This window comes from Pogona vitticeps, chromosome 2, assembly GCF_051106095.1.
Source record: "Pogona vitticeps strain Pit_001003342236 chromosome 2, PviZW2.1, whole genome shotgun sequence".
Taxonomy (NCBI): domain Eukaryota; kingdom Metazoa; phylum Chordata; class Lepidosauria; order Squamata; family Agamidae; genus Pogona; species Pogona vitticeps.
This window is the reverse complement of record NC_135784.1, coordinates 25,175,503-25,198,629: the sequence shown is the minus strand read 5'-3', so window position 1 is coordinate 25,198,629 and position 23,127 is coordinate 25,175,503. Positions and strand designations below refer to the sequence as shown.

At 44.3% G+C, this 23,127-nt stretch overlaps 2 protein-coding genes across 16 annotated transcripts in view; both read right to left on the bottom strand.

Annotated features, from left to right (window-relative positions):
- Positions 1 to 9,064, bottom strand: part of LOC110070112 (uncharacterized) — a 30,459-nt gene extending 21,395 nt beyond the window's left edge. For 2 of the 8 annotated variants that reach the window (XM_078388520.1, XM_078388513.1), the window contains exons 1-5: positions 8,402 to 9,064; positions 4,524 to 4,633; positions 3,824 to 3,916; positions 1,455 to 1,562; positions 581 to 694 (exon numbers count right to left, since the gene is read on the bottom strand). In XM_078388520.1, coding sequence (XP_078244646.1) covers positions 581 to 694; positions 1,455 to 1,562; positions 3,824 to 3,916; positions 4,524 to 4,554 — 346 coding nt within the window. In that variant the 5' untranslated portion in view covers positions 4,555 to 4,633; positions 8,402 to 9,064. Of the gene's footprint in view, positions 1 to 580; positions 695 to 1,454; positions 1,563 to 3,823; positions 3,941 to 4,523; positions 4,634 to 5,248; positions 5,301 to 8,401 lie in introns of all 8 variants that reach the window. The other 6 variants (XM_078388517.1, XM_078388518.1, XM_078388514.1 and 3 more) reach the window with 6 other exon arrangements.
- A 2,266-nt stretch (positions 9,065 to 11,330) lies between these two features.
- Positions 11,331 to 20,958, bottom strand: LOC144583000 (uncharacterized). 8 transcript variants are annotated; one of them, XM_078388576.1, is made up of 5 exons: positions 20,397 to 20,958; positions 18,608 to 19,723; positions 17,961 to 18,070; positions 16,952 to 17,059; positions 11,331 to 14,722 (listed from the first exon to the last, which is right to left on the bottom strand). In XM_078388576.1, exons 3-5 carry the CDS (start codon positions 17,986 to 17,988, stop codon positions 13,311 to 13,313), a joined length of 1,548 nt encoding a protein of 515 aa, XP_078244702.1. In that variant the 5' UTR covers positions 17,989 to 18,070; positions 18,608 to 19,723; positions 20,397 to 20,958; the 3' UTR covers positions 11,331 to 13,310. The 8 variants fall into 8 exon arrangements, with proteins under 8 accessions (XP_078244702.1, XP_078244704.1, XP_078244703.1 ...); XM_078388578.1 differs by having other exon boundaries at positions 11,331 to 14,719; XM_078388577.1 differs by having other exon boundaries at positions 17,961 to 18,073; positions 19,523 to 19,723.
- Positions 20,959 to 23,127: the final 2,169 nt, after the last annotated feature.

Genomic DNA, 23,127 nt, shown 5'->3' with positions numbered 1-23,127 from the left:
CTCCTGCAGCAGATGTTCTGCTACAGAAAGGGCAGGGGAAGACAAGTTATTGCAGCTTTCAAACAAGATGTACGTTCCCTGCACACCTTTCTTACAATTAAATTACACTCCTGGAAGCATAGTCCTGCTTCTAAAGAAGGCACACAGGGAAGGCGCACCTTATTTCCAGGTGAAAATAGATTATCTTCCTTTGCAACGACATCAGCAAATTGGGTGCCAGCATGGTGACACCCAGCCCTTGGCTGCTCTCAAGTGACTGTCCAAATGTTGTAACTGAATCAGAGGCAAAAGTGTGGTTCAACAGCTGTCAGCTACTCTTTATTTTGTGTGTTATTAGGCTGGAAAGCTCAGTGGTTTAGGAATCTGGCTGCATAGCAAGAAGTTGGGAGTTCAATTCCCCATTGTGCCTCCTGCATGTAGAGCCAGCCTGTGTGGCCTCGGGCAAGCTGCGCAATCCCAGGACATCCTCAGGAGAAAGGAAGGGAAAACCACTTCTGTTCTCTAGCTAAAAAACCCTGAAAAATGTCACCATGAGTCAGAATTGACTTGACAACACACAATTATTATCAGTCTGGCTCACCTGATGAGTCACCTGATCTGCCATCAGAGATTTCAGCTTCATCCCAGTCCTGAGGGTCTGGCTCCCACAGTTCTTCCCCTTGCTGTATTTGAGAAATAAGTTCAGGCTTTGGACCTGGGATATTGGTTGGGGGAAGAACAGTAAGGATCAGAAGCCACCCAAAGAGATGCACAGGATACCTCTGCAGCTTGTAAGAAATCTAAGAGTATAAGAGGAGCCATGATGAATCAGACTGAAAGCCCATATGGCCCAACCTTCTGTTCACACAGAGACAAACATATTTATTTAAGTACTTAACACTCTCCTGTTTTCCAAAGAAATGGACCCAAGGTAGCTTATGAGGTACCTTAAAAAAAAAAACAACCCCCACCAAACGGTAAAACAGCTACAAGCTAAATACCTTGCAATTTTTTTTAAATTAAGCATATCACAATTACAACTACTGAATAAAAGCCACTGAAACAATATAGAAATACATTTTTGAAAGATTAAAAAAATACAACAGCAGGTGTATTTACAACAGTCAGTAATCTCAGTTTTGTAGCACTTTAACTGTCACGGCTCCATCCAAAGGAATCGTTTGGCAAAGTGTTTAGAATTTATGCTAGAGGATTCAAGTCCACTTCCTTGAACTACAAATCCCAAAGTACTCTGAGTGCCTTATCTACACGGCAGAACAAAAGCGATTTAATATTCAGTCCCCTTCTCAGAGTACTCTGAGAAGTACTCTGAGAAGTACATTCCCAAGACTGCTCTGAGAAGTACATTTCCAAGTTAAAAATCCGAGAATCTGGCCCTAGGTTGCAGATCTGTGGTCTACAGCTTAATGCAAATATTTAGCTCTTACAGTATGTGTATCTTTTTGTTCCCTCACCTGAGTTGTTCTGTGGCGCCACCTCCATCTTCTCTAAGATGAGCTTATCAGGAAACCAGGAGTCTTTCTCAAGCCAGGACATCAGATCAGGCTTGGCAACTGGAAACCCTGTTTGGAGTACACAGAAAAGAGAAATTTGGGGGGTGAGGAGATATTATATATTTGTTTGTTTGTTTGTTTGTTTGTGTGTGTGTGTGAGAGAGAGAGATTATTCAAGTGCAATTATGATTTGAAGTACAGAGCTATGAACGCTGTTTGCACCCTCTCAAATACTTACCAGGAGCTTTTAATTTTAAACAATGGTTTGGCGATCTAGGACTTGCTGTGAGTTAACATGCTCCCTTTTCAAGGAACAGAAGCAATTTGCCCCAGTTTCTAGGCGTTTCCAGCCAGAGATTTGACTGCTAGTAGACGATGTTTAAGATGTTTTGTTAACTGTCACTGACCTCAAAAATATAATCCTTCTATATTAATATTGGGTGAGGGAGATACAGTGGTGCCTCACATAACGAGCGCACCGTTTAATGACGAATTCGCATAGCGATCCTTTTTTGGGATCGCTAATGCGATCACATACCGATGCCTTCTATGGCCGAAAATCGCTTTGCGACGATCGGTAAGCGTTTCGCTTAGTGATTTTTTAAAATCAGCTGTTCGGCGGTTCCAAAATGGCTGCCGGAACACCCAAAATGGCCACGCGCAGCGTTTTCGCGCCCTGCCCTCGCTTACCGAGGGCGCGAAAATGCCTGCGCTATGGAGGAACATCGCATAACGGTGAGTTTTGGGCCCAATTGGCTTTTTTGTTCCGTATAGCGATGTTTCCCCATAGCGACGGTTAATCCGGAACGGATTAACCTCGCTATGTGGGGCACCACTGTATTTTTGCAAAACAAATTGCCATTAATGCCCTCCCTTGGAGGAAGTAAAGTGGTGCCTCGACTTATGGACGCCCCTACCTATGAACATTTCGACTTACGAACAGCTCCGGTCGCAAAATTTTACTTCGATTTGTGAGCGAAGTTTCGAATTAAGAACAGATAAAGGCAGGGGAAAAAGGCGGGAAATTCAAATCAGGCTGCTTCTTTGTACTGTAGCTCTTTTGCCCCAACGGTTAGAGTAAGGGGTCAGGGAACTTTTTTACTCCTGTGGTGCAGGAGGAGGAAGGAGAGGCGGGGGTAGCTCCAAATTTCTGCCAGGCACCGGAAGCTGGTGCGCTCCTTGCCCATCCCTGGTGGGTCTACTCATGAGTAAGGCCTACTGAAGGCGTGGGTCTACTCATGAGTAAGGGCCGCTGAAGGCCCTGGGCTGGGACGCGCAGGTCGGAGGGGCTCCTCCATGGATGGGGCGTGCAGCGGCTGCTCAGGAGCAGGAAGGAGAAGAGAGGTGCCTCTGGTTCAAGTTCTATTGATTCAATGGACTTACTCTAGTTCTGAGTTATTACTCAATTTCAGCTTGTGATGATTGTACTATACACCACATCTGTCTAAATAATGTTTGGTGAGTCAAGGTTCCCAACCTTGACTCACCAGACGTTCTTGAAGCTAGAACTCCCAAAAGCCTTCATCGCTAGCTGTGCTGGCCAGGATTTCTGGGAGTTGTAGTCCAAGTATATCTGGGAACTGAAGGCAGAGAATCACAGATCTAAAATAATGACAGTGATAATTCACAGTCATCCTGAGGATCCTGTAGGACATTAATAACACAATTATTTTGAACGTTTAGGTGGCAGAAAGTGTTGTCTCACCAAAATAATACCATAGCGAGTGTTAAGAAAAGAAACTCTGGAAAATGTGATATCATTACTGCAAATATTTCAATTTATGTGCATATTTCTGGATCGTCTACAAGTACAATGGCGCCCTGCAAGATGATGTTAATTCATTCAGCGAAAATCACTGTCTTGTGAAAACACTGTATTGCGAAATGTGGTTCCCCATTGGAATGCATTGAAATCTGTTTAACGCGTTCCCATGGGGACAAATCGTTGTTGTTTTGCGAAAATTGCCCATAGAGAAACCATTTTGCAAAGTGCCGATCAGCTGATAAAATCGCTGTCTTGTGAAAATCAGTCCCGAAAACACTTGTTTTGTGAGTCGCGGACCTAGCTGTCAAAATCGTTGTCTTGCGAAAATCGGTCCAGGAAAAAAAAACTGTCTTACGAAGCACGGACCGAAATATTGTATAGCGAAAATTGCCCATAGGAAACACTGTTTTGTGAACCGCTATAGCGATCGCAAAAACTCATCGTCATGCTGATTCGTCGTTTCGTGAGGTAATTGTCTAGCAGGGCACCAATGTATACAGCAACTGCACATTTCTAAAATAAAAATCCAGCTGTAGGAGAAAGTCCTTCGAAGTGGATACTTTACCCGTGCTGGTCTCTTGCAGAGGCTTAGACTCCCACTGATGCAGGGCTTGAGGCTCCTCTTCTCGTTCCCGCTTGATGGTCACAACAGGAGACCCTGATCAGGAGAAACAACAGAGTCCTGTGCACGTTTAACAGGTTGTATTTGGCATGAGCTATTGCAGATTGCAACCGACTTCATGGAAGTGGGCTGCAGTCAACGAAAGTCTATGACAAACAAAATGTGTTAGTCTTCAGGTTGCTACAAGACTCTTGGTTGTTTTGGCTGCAAGAGACCAACATGGGCACTTATCTGAAAATTCCTGACCAGAAGAAAATTGTAAGAGGACAGGGTTAAGAGACTAAGCTTGTAACTGAGGGAAAAGGAGAAATTAATTTGAAAACGTATTGCTAGAGATGAAGTCAGGAATATGTAGTCCTCCAGGTAACACTGGATTGTAATTTTCATCATCCATCAACTTTGGCTATGCTGGGTAAGCCGATGGGAACTCAGGTTCAGTAGCATCTGCAGGGTCGCATGTCTCCCAACTACGTCGTCATTGTTGTTTAGTAGTTTAGTCGTGTCTGACTCTCCATGACCCCATGGACCAGAGCACACCAGGCCCTCCTATCTTCCACTGCCTCCCAAAGTTGGGTCAACTTCATGTTGGTTGCAGTTTAGAGCAAATACGTAATTTTTATGATCTGTGCTTTTATTCCCTCACCTGTGGTGTTCTGCACTGTATCCTCCTCCATAATCCTTCCAGATAAGCTGACTATTGGAATTGTGACTCAAACTGGTGTATCAAATCAGGCTTGATGAATGGGAAGTGTGCTAATCAATACAAAAGAAAATAAATATTCAGCTGGGATTCAGGATCTGAAGTACGGCACTTTGCCCTAATCAAACCAAACAAATCAATATAGATGCTCTTTCCTAGCACAGACTCTTGTCTGAAGAGCCTCTCAACATCATCATGATCTTCTATCTCACTTTAAACAATCATCTCCCTTTTATAGTTTGCAGGATTCAGAACACATTGGTTGAAATTCAGTCTGTGTAACTTTATATTCCGCAACCAGGATGATATCATTTAATGAAAACAGCAAACAACAACACTGATCAGTAGGAGGGTTTCTACGACATTTCACATTTTCTCTGCAACCTACATTTGAATTTATAAGCAAATTCAAACATGTTTATGAGTAATCCAGTGTTACCTGGAGGACTACATATTCCTGACTTCACCTCTAGCAATACGTTTCTTGACTGATTTCTCATAAACATGTTCAAATCCATCCATGAGGTCAAACACAGTCTGCAGGGAAAAAAATATGACATGTCATAGAAATCCTCCCGCTACAGATCAGAAATAAAGCAACAAAGTCATCACTACTGACAGGCACAATCATAATAACTTAGCACTCAAAGCAAGGAGGAGAGGATTACCTTCTATTCCAGAAAGTCCACACTAGAACAAAAAAGTAAATATTCTGAAATCCTTTTGAACAGGGAGGAAAAGCAGAATGGCAGGTATCAAGACACTTTTATATAATTTGGCTATATTTTCAAGGTTTGCAGGACTAGAAGTGAAAAATCTTTAGAAAAAAAATTCTGGAGTGACTCCCCATTCCATCTTGCTGCCTCAGGTGAAGCAAGAAGTGGAGAAACTGGAGTCAGGATACATCAGAGGCCAGCCATATTGTCACCTGGGAGAAGAGCCAGCCTGGGTGGCCTTGGGCAAGCTGCAAGTCCCAGGATGCTCCCACCAGAAGACGGGAAGGGGAAACCACTTCTGAGTACTGTCTACCTAGAAAACCCTGCAATTGTCGTAAGTCAGAACTGACTTGATGGCATGCTATTATTATTATTAAAATTACAGTGTAGAGCTTAAGGTTGGGACAAACACACCCCAAAGCCACTGAAACACAGGATGCTGCTGACTTCTATAGGCTAGAGACTGTTGGTCTATCCAACACAGTATTGTCCACCCCAGGGTCTGGGATCAAAGATCTTTCTCATCCCCAGATCCTTCTAAGTAAGACATTAAACTATGGCCCTTTTGCGGACAAAGAATGAGCACTAACCCTCCACAGCGGTGGCCCCACCGTTAAAGCTCTCAGTTCACATCTCTGCCTCTGCCACAGTTCTGCAACCAAAGTTAATAACACAGGCTTACCATTAAGGGATTAGTATATCAGGTTCTAGACACGGTTTAAGATGCGTTTGATCTCATTCAGGCCCCTCTAGCTTTTAAGGGAGTATTTCTCACCTCTGGATTGTGGTGCATCAACACTGTGTAAGCACAACGGAGATTATCTTTTGGCTGAGATAATCAGCTGGAAATGGGCACCCAGACTTCAAAGTCACGTTGAAAGGGGGGGAAAAACACCTTTCCTTCCCAAAATGTCTGCTTTGATACAGTATTTGTCTTCCTTTCTGGAGACTCATGGAAGCATTTTAGCTCATCTCTGGGTGCTGTGGGGTGTAATTCTTAGGTCTGCCCTCCCTTCCCCCCACCCCACAACGCCAATTCTCAGGAAACATTTATGAAAATATTAATACTATCTATATTGGATAATATAGATGATCTCACAATTTTTTAAATTTTACACACACACACACACACACACACACACACACACACACACATCTTTGGATCAAAAACTCACCCCCCCCATATCAAAGATCTGTAGGAAAAGTAGATGAATTCTCTTGAATGCCTTCTTAAAAAGCCCTTTTTGCAGCTCTATGGGGCCAAACTGTGGGGAAACGCAACAGCAGCCACCCTCCAGTACTTCAAGCAGGGACACACATTAACTCATAGGAGTGACTTAGTCACTGACCAAAATGTCTGAATCGGTTCATGTGGGAAAAGGCTCTTCCCTGAAGTATACTGGTCAAGAAACGTACAATCTCTAGAGTAGCAACAGGCAGGGCTAGAGTGCCTCTGGGTATGGACAGAGAACTTTCTTTCACCATTAAGCATCACCAGCTCAAGCATGTCCCAGACTAGTAACAAAAATGGTCAGATCAGCAGCAGAGACCAACAACAGAGCTTCCTTATAGGCTTGGAAGTCTGGTGCCTCTCACGTTAAGAAACATATTGTGCTTAAGCACTTTAGGTTAAAGCAACTGAGCTACTACAAAACCACTGTGGTAAATATGATCACCATGATAACTCTTAAGATCACAGCCCTGTTGCTCCTTTTACCATCTACTAGCAGAAGGATAAGCACCAGGTCAGTCCTCTCTCGACTATAACCTCTACAACAGCCTTCCACGAATAACACTGAAATCATCCCCTATCTTTTTTTATATACAGTATTGCCCCAAATGCTTTCAATTTAGAACTCAGCTGGTTAAAATAAAATTGTATATTTCTACGTTTTACACCCTCTTTAGGTTATTAGGTTGTTATGCATACTGCTCAGAGACCTTCTGGATGACGGCATCATTTAATACAATATTGAAATTAATTAAGTGTGTATAGTCATCTCTGGTCACCTTTCCCATTTAGCAACCAACAGTCCTCATTCCACTTCTCATATTCCTTGCAGATCCTTTTCTGATTTGTTCTCAAATTCCATATCTAGAAATTAATGCAAATCTGTGTGGAGGCTGTGAAGAACTGAACTGGAGAAAATATAAGTGTCCTGAGCGCGTGTGCGCACACACACACACACACAATGACAAGCCATGCTGGATAGCTCAGTGATTTAGGTCTCTGAGTTTGGGAGTTCAATTCCCCCACCGGGCCTCCTTGAAAGGGGCCGGGCCCCATGATCCATAGGGTCCCTTCCAGCTCAGCAGATCCAAGTTTATTATTATTTACCATACACTATGGGAAGGCAGAAAGAAGCCTGTGGTTCTCCAGATTGGTTGTCCCCAACCTTGGGCCTCCAGATGTTCTTGGACTTCAACTCCCAGAAATCTTGGGCAGCAGAGGTGGTGGTGAAGGCTTCTGGGAGTTGCGGTCCAAGAAGAACATCTGGAGGCCCAAGATTGGGGACCACTGCTCCAGATGATCCCTGACTCCCATATCAGGGATCATCTGACAGGGATCAACTCCCATGATCCCTGACTCAGACAAATACAACTCACCAACATCTGGAGGACCCTTCATTCCCCATTCCTCTGTCTATGAGGAGAATTACGACACACACACACATATACTCAAAATTTCACACCGCTTTCCATCCCCTCACTTAGAACTGAGGATGAGCCATCCTTTTAAAACATTCAGAAAGACTGGAGAAGGGGGCAGGAATTGCGAAGCAAAGGGAAGCAGATCTAAACCCAACTCTAATTTCAGGCTAGCCCTCTGTGTCCAGACCTAGTCCCAGGACTGCTAGCCTTTCAAGGTGCAAAAGGCCAAGGGGAGAGTTCAAAGGACCTTGGCCGGCCCAACTTGATCCACAGCACATCCTCCCCGCCGTCCTTCCCCCCCCCCCTTGCTAAATAGATCTGGCAGGCTTTGCTAGAGATACCTGCAGAACCTGCTGAGCCCAATCAGAAAGACAAAAGCGAGGTACAGGTTCATAACTAGCCCCAGGATGCCCAAACTCTTGCAAATTCCCCCTGAAAGATGGCAGTCTCTACCTTCAGATCCTCCCTTTTTTCCTCTTTCTCTCCGGCAAAGCAAAAACAACCCCCTTTCTTCAATTGCTTCCCTGCCCAGCAATTGCTCTGTTGTTGTTCCTCCTCCTTCTTGGTGCAGGACTTTTGTTTTTCCAACCCAGGCTTGCAGCTGAAATGTCCACCCGGGCTCCTCTTTTCTCCTCCCCAGGATCCCTGCTTCCACTCGGGTGGCTTTATTTTTTTTTTAATTATTATTTTTTTCCTCCCCCTCGCCAAGTGTCTTTCTCTCTCCCCGCCTCCCTTTGGATGTTGCACCGCCTTTCTTCGGTTTCCATTCGCAGCCAAGCTGGTTTTGCCACTTCCTGCCACGTGACCGAAGCCGCGCCAAGTTCCTGGCAAGAGAAACGCGAGCCCATTCCAATCTATCCCCGAGCACATGGATGAAGGGCAGCCTCGGAGGTTTGGGATTGACTGGTCACCCGTTGGGGCGGGAAGAGGGAGCGGTTTGAAACACAAAATCTGCCCCCCCCCACTATATATAAATCCTCAGGCTGTATCCCCTTCCCTCTGTTTTCCAGATGAAGGAAGCCCAGGATCCCGCGCTATGTGCTGTGGAGCCAGAAGTTGAGAGTTCGATTCTCCACTGGGCCTCCTTGCCAGGGGCTGGGCTCAATGATTCACGGGGTCCCTTCCAGCTCTGCAGTTCTAAGAATATTATTATTAAAAGTTCACAGGTTTCGAAATGTCTTGCATGCTTTTTGCTTTGTTCTCTGTGCATTTCTGATCTGCTCCGTTTGTTTTCTGTTCTTTTGCAATGGTTCATGCATGCTTCCCTTGCTTTTTTGCTTTGTTCTCTTTGCTGGGGTCTAAAATGCAGTTGAGTCTTTTGCTTTTAAAATCAGAAATGGTTTTGCAAAGGTTTCTTTGGCTGCTGGGAGGTCTAAAATGCATTTTAGTCTTTTGCTTTTAAAATCAGAAATGTTTTTCCAAAGGTTTCTTCTGGTGGCTGCTGGGGTCTAAAATGCATCCCCTTAGTGGTAGAGGACAGATCAACTGGCTTTGCATTCGTTTCGACTTACGAACCGTGCCTTGACATAAGAACAAAAAACAGGTGGAATGGATTAATTGGTTTTCAATGCATTCCTATGGGAAATGCTGCTTTGACTTACGAACGCTTTGACTTACAAACACCATGCCAATATGGATTAAGTTCGCAAGTCAAGGCACCGCTGGTGGAAGGTTTATTTTCTGCTTCCTGTCATATGACTGAATCCAAGCCAGGCTCCTGGCATTACAAAGCCAAACCTCTCCACTCTACTGCCCAAGCACGTGAAGAAGAATTGACAATGTGCAAGCACTGCTTCGTGAAAGCATCATCACTCAATTCATCAAATTAATCTCCCAAGTATTCTTGTAAGGCTCAGATGCTTTGCAAACCAAGAATAACGGGGGGGTGTGTGTGTGTGTTAATTAGTGCCAGGCTATTTATCTTCCTCACCCGAGTTTCCCTCTGGAGTGGTTGTTGCAGGTTTTTCGGGCTGTTTAGCCGTGTTCTGGAGGAAGAAAAACCTCCAGAACATGGCCAAACAGCCCGAAAAACCTACAACAGCCATCGGATCCTGGCCATGAAAGCCTTTGAGAATTCCCTCTGGTGTTACACTTCACAAGCTACAAATACTGCAATTATTGCATCCAGGAAAGCCAGTATGGTATAGTGGATAGAGTGACTGACCAGGACTCAGGACACCAGGATTCAAATCCCCACTCAGCCATGAAAACTCACTGGGGAATATTTAATCCCTCCTTTGGCACCTCATGAGCTGGCTGCATAGCTCTAGGTATCTGGCTGCAGAGCCAGAGGTTTGGATTTCAATTCCCCACCGTGCCTCTAGCCAGCCTGTGTGGCCTTGAGCTAGCAGCACCGTCCAATATGATCCCAGAAGAAGGGAAGGGTAAACCCCACATCTGAGTAGTCTCTATATGGAAAACCCTGCAAAAGTCAGAATTTACTGGATGGCACGTGATAATTATTATTAAGCACCTCATACACCAGCATTCAAATGCAGCTTGATGGCACTTGGCACATAATTGCATCTTTAATGTGCCAGAGGTAATACAAACCCTCAGCATCACCTCAGGGAGTAGATTTTTGGATATAATGAAAAGGTAGCAGATCCTGTTTTTCCCCCCAAGTATTTTTACTGCCACAGGGGGCTGTTCCTTGTGGGCTTGCCTGCCTTATGTACCGAAATAATATGGTTGGCCTGAGGTATTGCCATCTTCAGGTGGTGGTATTTGTTACTCTGCCTCAGACTGTGAAAGACCTAGGGCTGGTTGTGCCCTTCAGGATCAACCGTCTTCACATCTCATGAAAAGGGATTTAATAATGTAGGCAAACCGGGAAGATGGCCGCCACCTATGAGGGGCAGCACAAAAGCACTGTATACAATAAAACGTAATAGTTCAGGAGTCTTTGTCGGTCGTTTAAATGATGGGCCTACATCATTTCCAAAGCACCTTTGTCCTTTTCCCTTGAGGTTTTTCCAACACCACAAATGTATATGTGAGCAATCCCAGAGAATTAACTTTGATTCCTAACTGCTATCAAGGACAATCCATTCCACTTTTGCACCTCCACTGCGGAGCCACTAATCCGGACAAACTCCCCTTCAGACAGACGTACAGGGAGAGGCCTACCCTCTCCTTGACAAGGGCAACCTTCATTCCAAAGTCAGAGAGATGCAACAGGTTCTGACCAAATGCCACAACTCCACAGATAAAGATTGGTATAATTTTCCTGTATTATCTCTGTCTGAAGGAAGGCCACACACACACACACACCCTGCAGCTCAGGATGATGTATTGAAGGTCCAGATAAACACAAGATGAATAGAAGACCTGGGAACTCTGGAACAGGAAAGGACTCACACACATTAAGACTGTAAGAGAATTCTTTAAGCAGCTCAGTCAGTTTATTGCTCGTGAGCCTACCAGGGCTTTTGTGTACACAAGAAAACTACAGGCAAAATCAAGAACACAGAGTAATAAGACAGAAAAAAAAGTCAAGTGGACTATAAATACGGGCTATTGACCTGTATCCCCTTGCAAAGCTCGAAGTGCACCATGGAAATTACCTCACCAGCAGATTGCTGATAATTAAATAATTATTTTATTTTATTTTTATTTCGCAAAAAATATCGTCTACACCACAGTGTGTGTGTTAAGTCGTGTCCGACTCTTCGTGATCCCATGGACCAGAGCACGCCAGGCCCTCCTGTCTTCCACTGCCTCTTGGAATTTGGTAAATTCATGTTGGTAGCTCCGGTGATGCTGTCCATCCATCTCGTCCTCTGTCGTCCCCTTCTCCTGCCTTCACACTTTCCCAACATCAAGGTCTTTTCCAGGGAGTCTTCTCTTCTCATGAGATGGCCAAAGTGTTGGAGCCTCAGCTTCGGGATCTGTCCTAGATATATAAATATACTGCCCCAACCCTAGCTGAGTTTGTGGAAACAATTTTCTCCCTTGCCTGGCTCACTTCCCTGCTCATGGTGCTTGGCACACTTTTCCTTCTTCCGTGATAGATCACCTGCCAAACTGAGCCTGATCTCTCTTCTGCCTGTTCCCTGTTCGGATAGTTCTCCTGGGATGGGATCACTTTAGAGACTGACTCTGACTTTTAAGTCAGACCGTCATGGTGCTGTGGTTAAATTGCAGTGCTGCAGTCAAGACTCTGCTCATGACCTTGATCCTGACAAGCTCAGGTAGCTGGCTCATGGTTGATTCAGCCTTCCATCCTTCCAAGGTTGGTACAGTTGAGTACCTGGTTCGCTGGGGGAGGTAGGAGACAATGTGTAGCCAGCATAATTAAATTGTAAACCACCCAGGCAATGCTTTAAGAACTATGGAGTTTTATAGAAGCAGCACATTTTATTTTTCTGCATGCTTCCCAAACTCATGCTAACAACTCTTTTGATCTACCAACTCAGCTTGGCCTTGGATTTCCATTTCATTCCCCCTTACAAAGACTACCTCCATATTATGCATAACGTCCAGCTTTCCAAGCACTGGCAGCCTGTAAGCAGGACAGTTCTCACCAAAACAGAGAGATAGGGATGTTCTCTTGAATGTATCCTCTGATGTGACTTAAGATGCAGAAAGTGAGCAAATAGTTCCCCTGGGAAAAAAAATGCACAGCTTCTCTCTTGCAGACTTCCAAATGTTGTCTAAAATGCCATAAAATTCTAAAAGACTGCAAATTCCTGAGTTCAACAGAGAGTTTTAAGATTAAAAAGAAAGTAGCAGAAGCAGGAAAAACATAGAACTGCAAAGAATTGGCCAGCTGGGTAGTTCTTTCCCAATTCATTGACAGATATGCAGCTAGGCAGATGACATGCAACACCACACACTGGGTCCCTGAAAATGCAGGGCTAAGTGTAACTCAGAAGTCTTATCTCTTGCCTTTTGAGAAAGATACAGGTTGCTTAGACAAAATAAAATGGTAATACAGAGGAATCCTATTGTGCACTCAGGTGGGATATGGGTTTGTCAAAATGAAGGCAGCCTCTAGATTTTGTCGTTTTGAATTTTGTTTTTCTTCAAGAGACCATCGCGACTGCATTTAGATTGCTGTCTTCATGGTTTGTATCCTCTGTGAACTCCCTGATGCCACAAGAGTCTTGTAATCTGAGCCAGACACTCTGGGCATTGTTAGCCTTGGTATGGCCTTTTTTCCTGTGGGAACTCTTCTCACATAAGTAAAACATTTTTGAAGAATACATCTTGCCCACTTCTAATATTTGTGTCCTTTCTCTTCTGTATGGGCTCCTTGGTGCCTCACGAGTGGTGCACTGAAAACAAAATCACCACCTTTCTTACATTTATATGGTTTTTCTCCTGCATGAGTACTCAGGTGCCTCATGAAGACTGAGTTTCAAGAAAACTCCTTTCCGTACTCTTTATGCGTTTTCGCTCCTGTGTGGGTTCTCTGGTGGCTGTCAAGCTCTGAATAGTAAACAAAATATTTTCCACAGTCCTCACATTTGTACGGTTTCTCACCTGTGTGGATTCTCTGATGCTTCAGGAGAGATGAATCCCGAGCAAAAAATTTCCCACATTCTTGGCATTTGTAGGGTTTCTCTCCTGTGTGGACTCTCTGGTGGGTCAAAAGGGCTGAACTGGAAGCAAAGCACTTCCCACACTCCTGGCATTTGTATGGTTTCTCTCCTGTGTGGACTTTCTGGTGGGCTACGAGCTGTGAATTCTGAGCAAAATAATTCCCACACTCCTGGCATTTGTATGGTTTTTCTCCTGTGTGGACTCTATGGTGGGTCAGAACCTGTGAACTGGAAACAAAGCATTTGCCACAATACAGGCATTTGTATGGTTTCTCTCCTGTGTGGACTCTCTGATGGTACAGGAAAGATGTATTGTGAGCAAAAGATTCGCCACACTTCTGGCATTTGTACGGCTTCTTTCCTGTGTGGACTCTTTTGTGCTTCACAAACTGTGAACTAGAAGCATAGCATTTCCCACACTCTTTACATTTGTATGGTTTCTCTCCTGTATGGACTCTGTGGTGGGTTGCAAGATCTGCCTTCCGGGCAAAACACTTCCCACACTCCTGGCATTTGTATGGTTTCTCTTCTGTGTGAACTACCTGGTGCATCACCAGCTGTGAACTGGAAGCAAAACATTTCCCACATTCTTGGCATTTGTATGGTTTCTCTCTTGTGTGCAATCTCTGGTGGCTCACAAGATTTGAATTCTGAGCAAAACACTTCCCACACTCGTGGCACTTGTACGGTTTCTCTCCTGTGTGGACTCTCTGGTGGATCACAAGAACTGAGCTGGCAGCAAAACATTTCCCACATTCCCGGCATTTGTAAGGTTTCTCTCCTGTGTGGAGTCTCACATGAGTTGCAAGATGTGAAATCTGAGCAAAACATTTCCCACACTCCTGGCATTTGTACGGCTTCTCTCCTGTGTGGACTCTCTGGTGGCTCAAAAAGTGTGAATTGTTAGCAAAGCATTTCCCACACTCCTGGCATTCATATGGTTTCTCACCTGTGTGGACTCTCTGGTAATTCAGAGAATGTGAATTGACAGCAGAAGTTTTCACGGACTGCTCACACCCAAAACGGTTCTTTCCAGCATGAATTCTCTTGTGACCTGCGAGAGCCATCTTTTGCACAAAATATTTCCCGCACACGGTGCACGTGAAGGGTTTCTCATTGTCATAACCTTCCACTTGTGTATGGGTTTCCTGCTGGCTGGCAAGCTCTGATTTGTCTGTAGCATTAGTTTCAGGCTTCATGCGTTCCGACATTTCCCTCCAGTTATCTGCTAGAAAGCATAGAAAGAAATGGAATTTCTGGGTTAAGAAGGGATGAATCTCCGAGAGTTCAAAAAAGAAAAAAAAGGAGACCAAGCAAACTATGAAGATATTAAATGAAAAGGAAGCTTGAATACAAATTAAGAGATTGTGCGTACCTGTAGTTCCCAACCTTGGGTCTCCAGAGGTTCTTCAACTAAAACTCCCAGAAGCCTTCACCACTAGCTGTGCTGGCCAGGATTTCTGGGAGCTGTAGTCCAGTTTTGGAGACCTCAAAATTGGGAAACATGGGTGTACAGTATATCCTTTCCTCCTAGATAGGTGTCTGTCTTTATTCTGATAGTGTTTCAGAAGTCACATTAAGAATTTTTCCACCTGCAGGCATTTTTAAAAAAGTGTTTCAACTGCTCCTAGAAATTAGCACTCTTTTACTTTGCTGCTAATTTTATCTGGACTTCAAATGCAGGATGTTTCTGTTCTCTGCTAATGTTCTTGGCTCTCTAGTTGTTACTTCACTATTTGCATTTTGTATCTTTAACGGACTGTGCTCTGCCCAGAGATGCATGGTTATTCAGGGGAAGTAGAAACTGAATTCTAATTCTGATTTAGTATCTCTGCATACAAGTACCTGGGGACAAATAGCCACCTTGGACACCTACTGCTTTCATACCTTATTACTTGTGGTACAGTGGTTAAACTGTAGTACTGCAGTCAAGACTCTGCTTATGACCAGAGTTTGAACCCAACGGACTTAGATACGTAGCCGGCTCAAGACTGACTCAGCCTTCTATCCTTCTGAAGTTGGTAAATTAAATACCCAGCTCACTCGACGGCAATGTGTAACCTGCATAAGTGAATTGTAGACCACTCAGAGAGAGCTTTAAGCATTGTGGGATGGTACCGTATATAAGCAGCTCACTGCTTTGCTTCACCGATACCCCCAGAACCATCTCTCAGAGCTCTTGGTACTCTTAGTACCTAAAGGTTCAATAGCCAAGTCAGAAATGGGATCATCCAGAGCTTCACAACTGAGCCTGAGCAGAGATTCATAGCTCAGAGGGACAAATTGCTTAGCAAGTGTGGATACTCTTACTTTGATAGGAGATTCTAAGCAAAGCAAAAAGTACAGTGGGGTCTTGACTTAAGAACGGCTCGAGTTAAGAACATTTTGACTTAAGAACCGCTCTCATAGGAAAATATTGACTTGACTTACATACTTAGATTTGAGTTAAGAACTGAAAAAACCCACGTGGGAGGCAGGGAAAGTGCAAAATTTGAACTTTCAGTTAACTGTTGGCCAGTGAAAAGGGTGCCTGTCTGCTTCCTCACTCCTCCCAGCGTTTAGAGAGTGGATTGGGAGACAGTCTTTGGACTGCCTGGTACTGAACTGCCTGGACTGTATTTTCCCTGCCTTCACTGAACCTTTCTTGACCTAAGAAAAAAAGAAACAAAATATCCCCCTCTAGTGGTCGAAGGCAGAATAGCAGCTTCCCATTAGTTTCTATGGACGGAAAAGAGCAGATACGGATCAAATGGTTTTCAATGCATTCCTATGGGAAATGCAGATTTGACCTGAGAACTTTTTGGCTTGAGAACCGCCTTCCAATACGGATTAAGTTCTCAAGTCAAGACCCCACTATAAAGCACAGCGTGCTGCTTTTATACTGCCCTGTAACATTTAAAACACTCTCTGGGTGGTTTACAAGTTAATTATGCAGGCTACACATTGCCCCCACCCTCACATGAGCTGGGTACTCATTTTACTGACCTTAGAAAGATGGAAAGACTGAGTGAATCTTGAGCTGGCTACCTGAGACTGAACCCACGTCATGAGCAGAGTATTGGCTGCAGTACTGCAGTTTACTCACTGCACCACAACGCTCTAAAATAGGGGTATCTGTTTTTGTTTATGCCTTTGAACCAACTTCCACTTTTTTTGTGTGGCAGTGGAAAAATCCTGCTCTAACCTTTTTTCTCTCTCTTTTGCACAAGCAAAGCCACAATCCTAAAAATGTGATTCTGCACAGGGCACGCATCTTATTTTAGAAGGGATAAACCGACTGTCTCAGCAACCAAATGGGATGTGCCTTCGTGGCCCCCACACACCTCAACCCTGGCCGCTCAGAGATCAGTTTCTAACCCTAACCATGGCTGACTTAGCGATAAAGCGTTTTTCTACACAACACCCCACCCCCACCCCAGCAGAGTTCTGGAGCTATGTGAATGTCAAGCAGACTCACCCAACGAGTCAGATGATTTGGTATCTGAGATGCATGTTTCATCCAAGTCCTGAGAATCTGGCTCCCACAGGTCCTGTCTCTGCTCCATAGAAGAAACAAGCTCTGGTTCTGGAAGAGAAGTTGAGGAACAAAAAGGACGGCCAGGATTAAGAGTAATCCGCAGAGGTGTGGGGATGCTTTGCACAATTCACAAATGCATAAAAGGGCCCGTGATGAAATGGACCAAAGAACTAGCCAGCCCACTATTCTCTCTATAGTGCGGCTACTTAGCAAGCCTCCGAGAAGCCAACCAACAGGACACAAGGGCAACGGCACCCTCCTGTCTCCCGCTTCCGATCAACTATACACAGAGACATGTACATTGCCTCTGATACTATGTTTTTTATTAATTTAAAATATTTTCCCTGCCTTTCTCCTACAGAAAAGGACCCAAGGTGGCTTGTGTCATTAAAAAGATAATATTAAAAACGGAAAAACAGTAAATGATTCAAATATTAAAGAAGCATGAATAACAGTATATTAAAAACGTTAGGTAAAAGCATTACAAAAATAGCTTTAGATACAGCAGCATATATATAACTATTTAAATTTGCTCCCCTTTAAAGCCATCCAAGTTGGCCACCAGAGCTGTATCTCAGGGAAGTGACTCCCACAGTTTTAACAGTGCGTTGGTTAAGAACAACTTTCTTCTATCTTCCTAAAATCTTCACCATTCTACTTCATGGGATGACTGTAGATTCAGTCTTAGGAGAGAGCAAGGAAAAAAATTCTTCTATTTTATTTTCTCCAGATCATGCCTAGTTTTCAACACCTGTCTCATTTCTTCCCACACCAAACTTTTTTCTTAATCCAAATAACAACTCAATTGGGATTTAATTCTAAATCTTCTTTTTAGAATTGGTACTCTGGAAGCTTCTAAGCATCCCTCCAAATCAGAGATTTCAGGATTTGGCCACATTCTACATGCCTGCTTTAGAACTGAGTTATGACTTGCATTTTTCTGCCTCACCTGCATTTTCTTGTGACATGACCTCCATGTTTCTCCAATATGAGCCGGACCAGAACACTATGGGTTTTTCTCAAAACAGGAGATCAAACTGGGCTTGACAACAGGAAAACCTGCTTTAAAAATGGTGTATATGAGAGAAAGAGAAAGAAAGAGAGAGGCGGGAGTATTTAAGTGTGATTTAGGATTTACAGAGCAATGCACAAATTAAACTGAACAAATCAATATATATGATGCTCTTTCCTAATACAGGATACAAGGTCTGTTCAAAACTTCTGTAATGCTCATCAAGAGATCCAGCTCCATTCATACCATTTTCTCCATTCAACTGCTTGGACAATCTAGAACACTGGTTCCCAACCTTGGGTTCTGCAGATGTTCTTGGACTAAAACTCCCAGAAGCCTTCACCTCTAGCAGCGCTGGCCAGGATTCCTGGGAGTTGTAGTCCAAGAACATCTGGGGGCCCAAGTTGGGAAGCACTGGACTAGAAGCTTCAGCTGAAGTAAAACAAAGCAGCAAGGCTGATCATGGGGACTAGTTGCTTTGAAAGCATCAGTCCAACGGTGCATCAACAGCACAGGTCACAAGGCAGGCTCCAGGCCCAACTTAACATGGTGGTCATGACTGTAAGAGGCTAGGATCAGTTTACCTGAAAAATTATGTCCTCCCATGTGTATCTAAATGAACAGTGAGATCATTTTCTGAGCATCCTTCTCCAAGTGTCTGTACCAAATGAGATACTAGGAACAGCTCACAGGGAAAAATTAACCTTCCACGTACAATGTCCACTTCATCAGCTGCACAAATGCTTGGTTAGGTAACACTTTGAAGGACATTTTGTCCACCTCACGAAGTCAGCTCATTTCACAGAGAATTAAGCCACACGAAAAGTGTTGGCCTCTAGGGTTTTACTCCAACAGCTCGCATTGAGTAAAAGCTGGCACTGTCCATGTATTAAAAAAATGCAGTCAGCAATCCAAATGAGACTGCAACCAAGAAATTAGAAGAACTTCAAGACTCTGCAGGGTGGTGGTGGTGGTGGTGGTGGTGATGATGATGATGATGATGATAATGATGATGATGATGATGAGGAGGAGGAGAAGAAGAAGAAGAAGAAGAAGAAGAAGAAGAAGAAGAAGAAGAAGAAGAAGTGCCATCAAGTCAATTCTGACTTCTGGCAACCTTTTTTCAAGGTTGTCCCAGTACAGCATATACAGAAATGGCTCTCTGTTCTCTTCTTCCGGGGGGGGGGGGCACTCAGGACTGCGCAGCTTGCTCAAGGCCACACAGGATGGCCCTTCTTTCAGGAAGCACAGTGGAGAATCGAACTCCCACTCTCCGGTTCTGTAGCCAGATACCTAAACTACTCAGCTATCCAGCCACTACATGGTAACATTAGCTGCTAGAATACTCTGGGATCTTCGATTACGACAATCATCTTCCCATACATAACATGCTAGCCTGGCACGAATCAGCATCATCATGTGGCTGTCAAGTCAATTCTACCTTACAACAACCCTTTTCAGGGTTTTCTCAGGAGAGAGTACTCAGAAAAGGTTTTTACCACTCTCTCTTTTTTTCTGGGGGAAATCCTGGGACTGGGCAACTGCCCCGAGGATGCACGGGTCGGCTCTTCTGGGATGCACAACGGGGAACTGAACTGACAACCTCTGCCTCTGCAGCCTCAGTCCCTGAGCCATCCAGCCAGTGGAGAGGTCATTTTATTTGTTTGTTTGTTTGTTTGACAACGTCTACTCAGGGCGGCCTACATGAATAAAAACACAACAATATGAACAATATAAAAATCATCTAACAGACAGTTTTAACACTTATTTCAAACAGCATATTACCAAGATGACATAACTAAAAAAAAGAATCATGAATCCAAGAATACCTGAAGGCTTTCCAACCCTCTGCTAGCTGGAGGGAAGATTAAAAACTATCTCTCTTACCTGTCTATAAGACCTGTGTATGTATCCATCTCTTAGAAATTGTGTGTTGTGTAGTGCGCGCACATGCACTGAGATGAAATAAGAAATTCTGGCATCCCCATATTCATCTACAGGGCACCCTAAGCTATTAAAAGATGAGGATCTCTCTCTCTCTCTCTCTCTCTCTCTCTCTCCATGGTATTCAAGTATTAATCAGATCTTGCAGGTTTTGATTTATTAAAAAAAACATGCAAAACCTAATGAACCAAGAGCCCATCAATAAGAGCAAAGGCACACGGAGGCTCTACCAGCGGAGACACTCGGGGCAGCCAAAACCCCAGAGGTCAGCTCGCAGTCCCGGCTTCCCCCTGGATCCCTCCTCTTTCTCACGACCACAGCACCCCACAGAATGGGTTCCCCGCCCAAAGGAACCCCTTTCCTTCCCCAGCTTTCCCCCCCTGCACACAACCAGTCCCTGCCCCCCCCCCCGGCATCTTTCCTCCTCACCTCCCCGCTGACCGCCTTTGAGACCATCAGAAGCCCGGTTGCTATTTCCGACGTATCCCTAGTTAAGGTTGCACCGCTTTTGTTCTTCAATCCCTTTAAAATCGGGGGGGGGGGGGGACGGTTCGTTTCTTCCCTTCCTGTTCACGTGATTGAAGCCGAAGAGGGGATTCCTGGCAGGGCAACCTCAAGGTCCTCTAATCGACTGCCGGAGCACATGGATTGGCAGCCAAATCATTTGATTGTTATTTGATCCCAGATTGGGGAGGGGGGAGGGGAGCTTCTCAAAAGCATGAAGTTGGTTCATTTTTCTTATTTATTTATTTATTTATTTATTTATTTATTTATTTATTTATTTATTTATTTATATTTATGCCATGGTTATGGACTGGATGAGGGCAAATAGGCTGAAATTGAATCCTGACAAGATGGATATCCTGTTGTCGGGAGGGCACCCTGATGGGTGAGGAGGGGGCCTGTTACCTGACCTTGATGGGGGTCATACTCCCCCTTGAAGGATCAGGTGCTTCTGGACCCAGCCATCATGATGGAGAAATAGACCCCGGCTGTGGCCAAATCTGCTTCCCCCCCCCCCATCTGAGGCAGATTGTATACCTTGGCCCCTTTCCGGACAGGAGATCCCTAATAACACTGGTTCATGTGTTGGTAATGTTGAGGCTTGACTATTGCAACGCTCTCTGCATGGGGCTGCCCTTGAAGGTGGTTCGGAAGCTGCAGCAAGTACAAAATGTAGCAGCCAGGCTGGTCACGGAGACATTTAAATTTGACCATATTTCACCTGTCCTGGCTCGCTTGCACTGGCTACCAGTATGCTTCGGGGGGGGGGGGGCAAATTCAAGGTATTGATGCTAACTTATAAAACCTTTTAAGGTTTAGAACCTTTCTACCTGTCAGAGTGCCTCTCCCTCAGGTCATCTTCCCACCCGCACCTCCCAGTCTTTAGTGTTGCGGGTGGCCACTACTCCAAAAGAGGCCGGGAAAGCATCAACCAGAAACAGGGCCTTTTCAGTAGTGGCCACTCCGCTCTGGAACACTCTTCCTGTGGAGGTGCAACAGGCCCCCGCCCTCCTGAGCTTCCGCAAGCAAATTAAAACCTGATGGTTGTTGTAGGTTTTCCAGGTTGTCAGGCTGTGTTCAGGACGTTAATGTTTCTCCAGTCTCTGTGGCTGGCATCTTCAGAGGACAGGAGTCAGAACTCTGTCTGTGCTCTGGTGCAGTTTTGTGGGAGAGTTGAGTATTTATCAACAGCCAGACAGCCCGAAAAACCGACAACATCCATCGGATCCCGGCTGTGAAAGCCTTCAAGAATGCATAAATTAAAAGCTGTTTTTTTAATCCAGGCCTTACCCAGCACCACCCTTTTGTAAAATTATGCTGGCCCGTTGTCTGCCATCTTATGCCCCAGACAGGTGATTTTAGGGGTGTGTGTGTGTTTGTTTTTATATGTTTCATATGGTTTTAATAATATTTTGTAAGCCACCCAGAGTTGCTGGCATGTTCACTAAATGGGCGGGGTATAAATCTAATAAATAAATTTGTGTTTTATGATGACAACTTCCAGAATTCCCCAGGCACACCTCTGGTTAAAATCTAAAAAAAGAAAAAGAGAGGAAAAGGAAAAAGAGGGCAGAGGAAGAATTATCACTAAACAGAAACAGCAGAAAAAAGGAAACAAGACCAACCATCGATCACAAATCATTAGGACTTAACATTAACTTCTTTCTGTTGTTGGTTGGATTTTTTTTTTGCTTGATTGTGCAACTTTGCAGTTTTCAGATGAACATTGCCCAGAATAATGCTGCACACTAGATATACACTGTATACACAACTACATAATATACTTACAGGTTGATTGAAGCATCCTGTACAATTTCAGTAGATATCCTTGCTGAAGTCCTGTTGCTTAGCCTAGCAAGCCACACTAGACTAGGCTCACTGACTCAGTGGCAATTTGGTGAATCTCCATCTTCATTATGTGCTGGATTTAACCCTCATTCATGTTCCAATGAACAAAACTGGCTGCCTGAATAGAGCAATGCCCACTATGAAACCTCCTGAGTTCAGTTACATTTCCCAGTTTCAGATCGCATGGTGTCTACCCAGAACATCATTTTTTGTTTGTGTGTGTGGCACAATTTATGGAAAACAGCACACATAGAGGCCAAGGATATTTTTTTCACCAATTATATTGTACAGAACATTCACATTTCTCATTCCACTTTTGAGCAAATTGAGCAAACGTCTCTCAGATTTACATGATTCCATATCAGTTCCCAGTTAACGGTCGAAGTTAATGCTCTCCGATATCAATGGAAGCTGTGCTCAGATGGGCGACACACCTCAAATAAACACCCACCAACAAGCCATACACCCCACAATAACAGATACATGGGGGAAAGAAGGATGGACCATGGCTCTCCTGCCTTTCTTTTGGCATTTGGTGACCAGTTTTGGAATCAGGGTGGTAGATGACATGGCCCATGGCTGGCTCCATTGTTACAATCAGTTCCGAAATTGAGACTGTAGGATTGACAAGTCATAGGTCAGAATCCTACTGCTGTTGATGCAGTGTTTCCAAACATGCTGCTGCTAAATGGGGCTAATTGATGAGATGCTTGGGCAAATCTTTGCTGCACAACTGGATGTACAACCAGGCATATGGCTGAGACATGCCCCTGCACCTTGTCAATTAGCTGAAATTGGCCGTGATGAG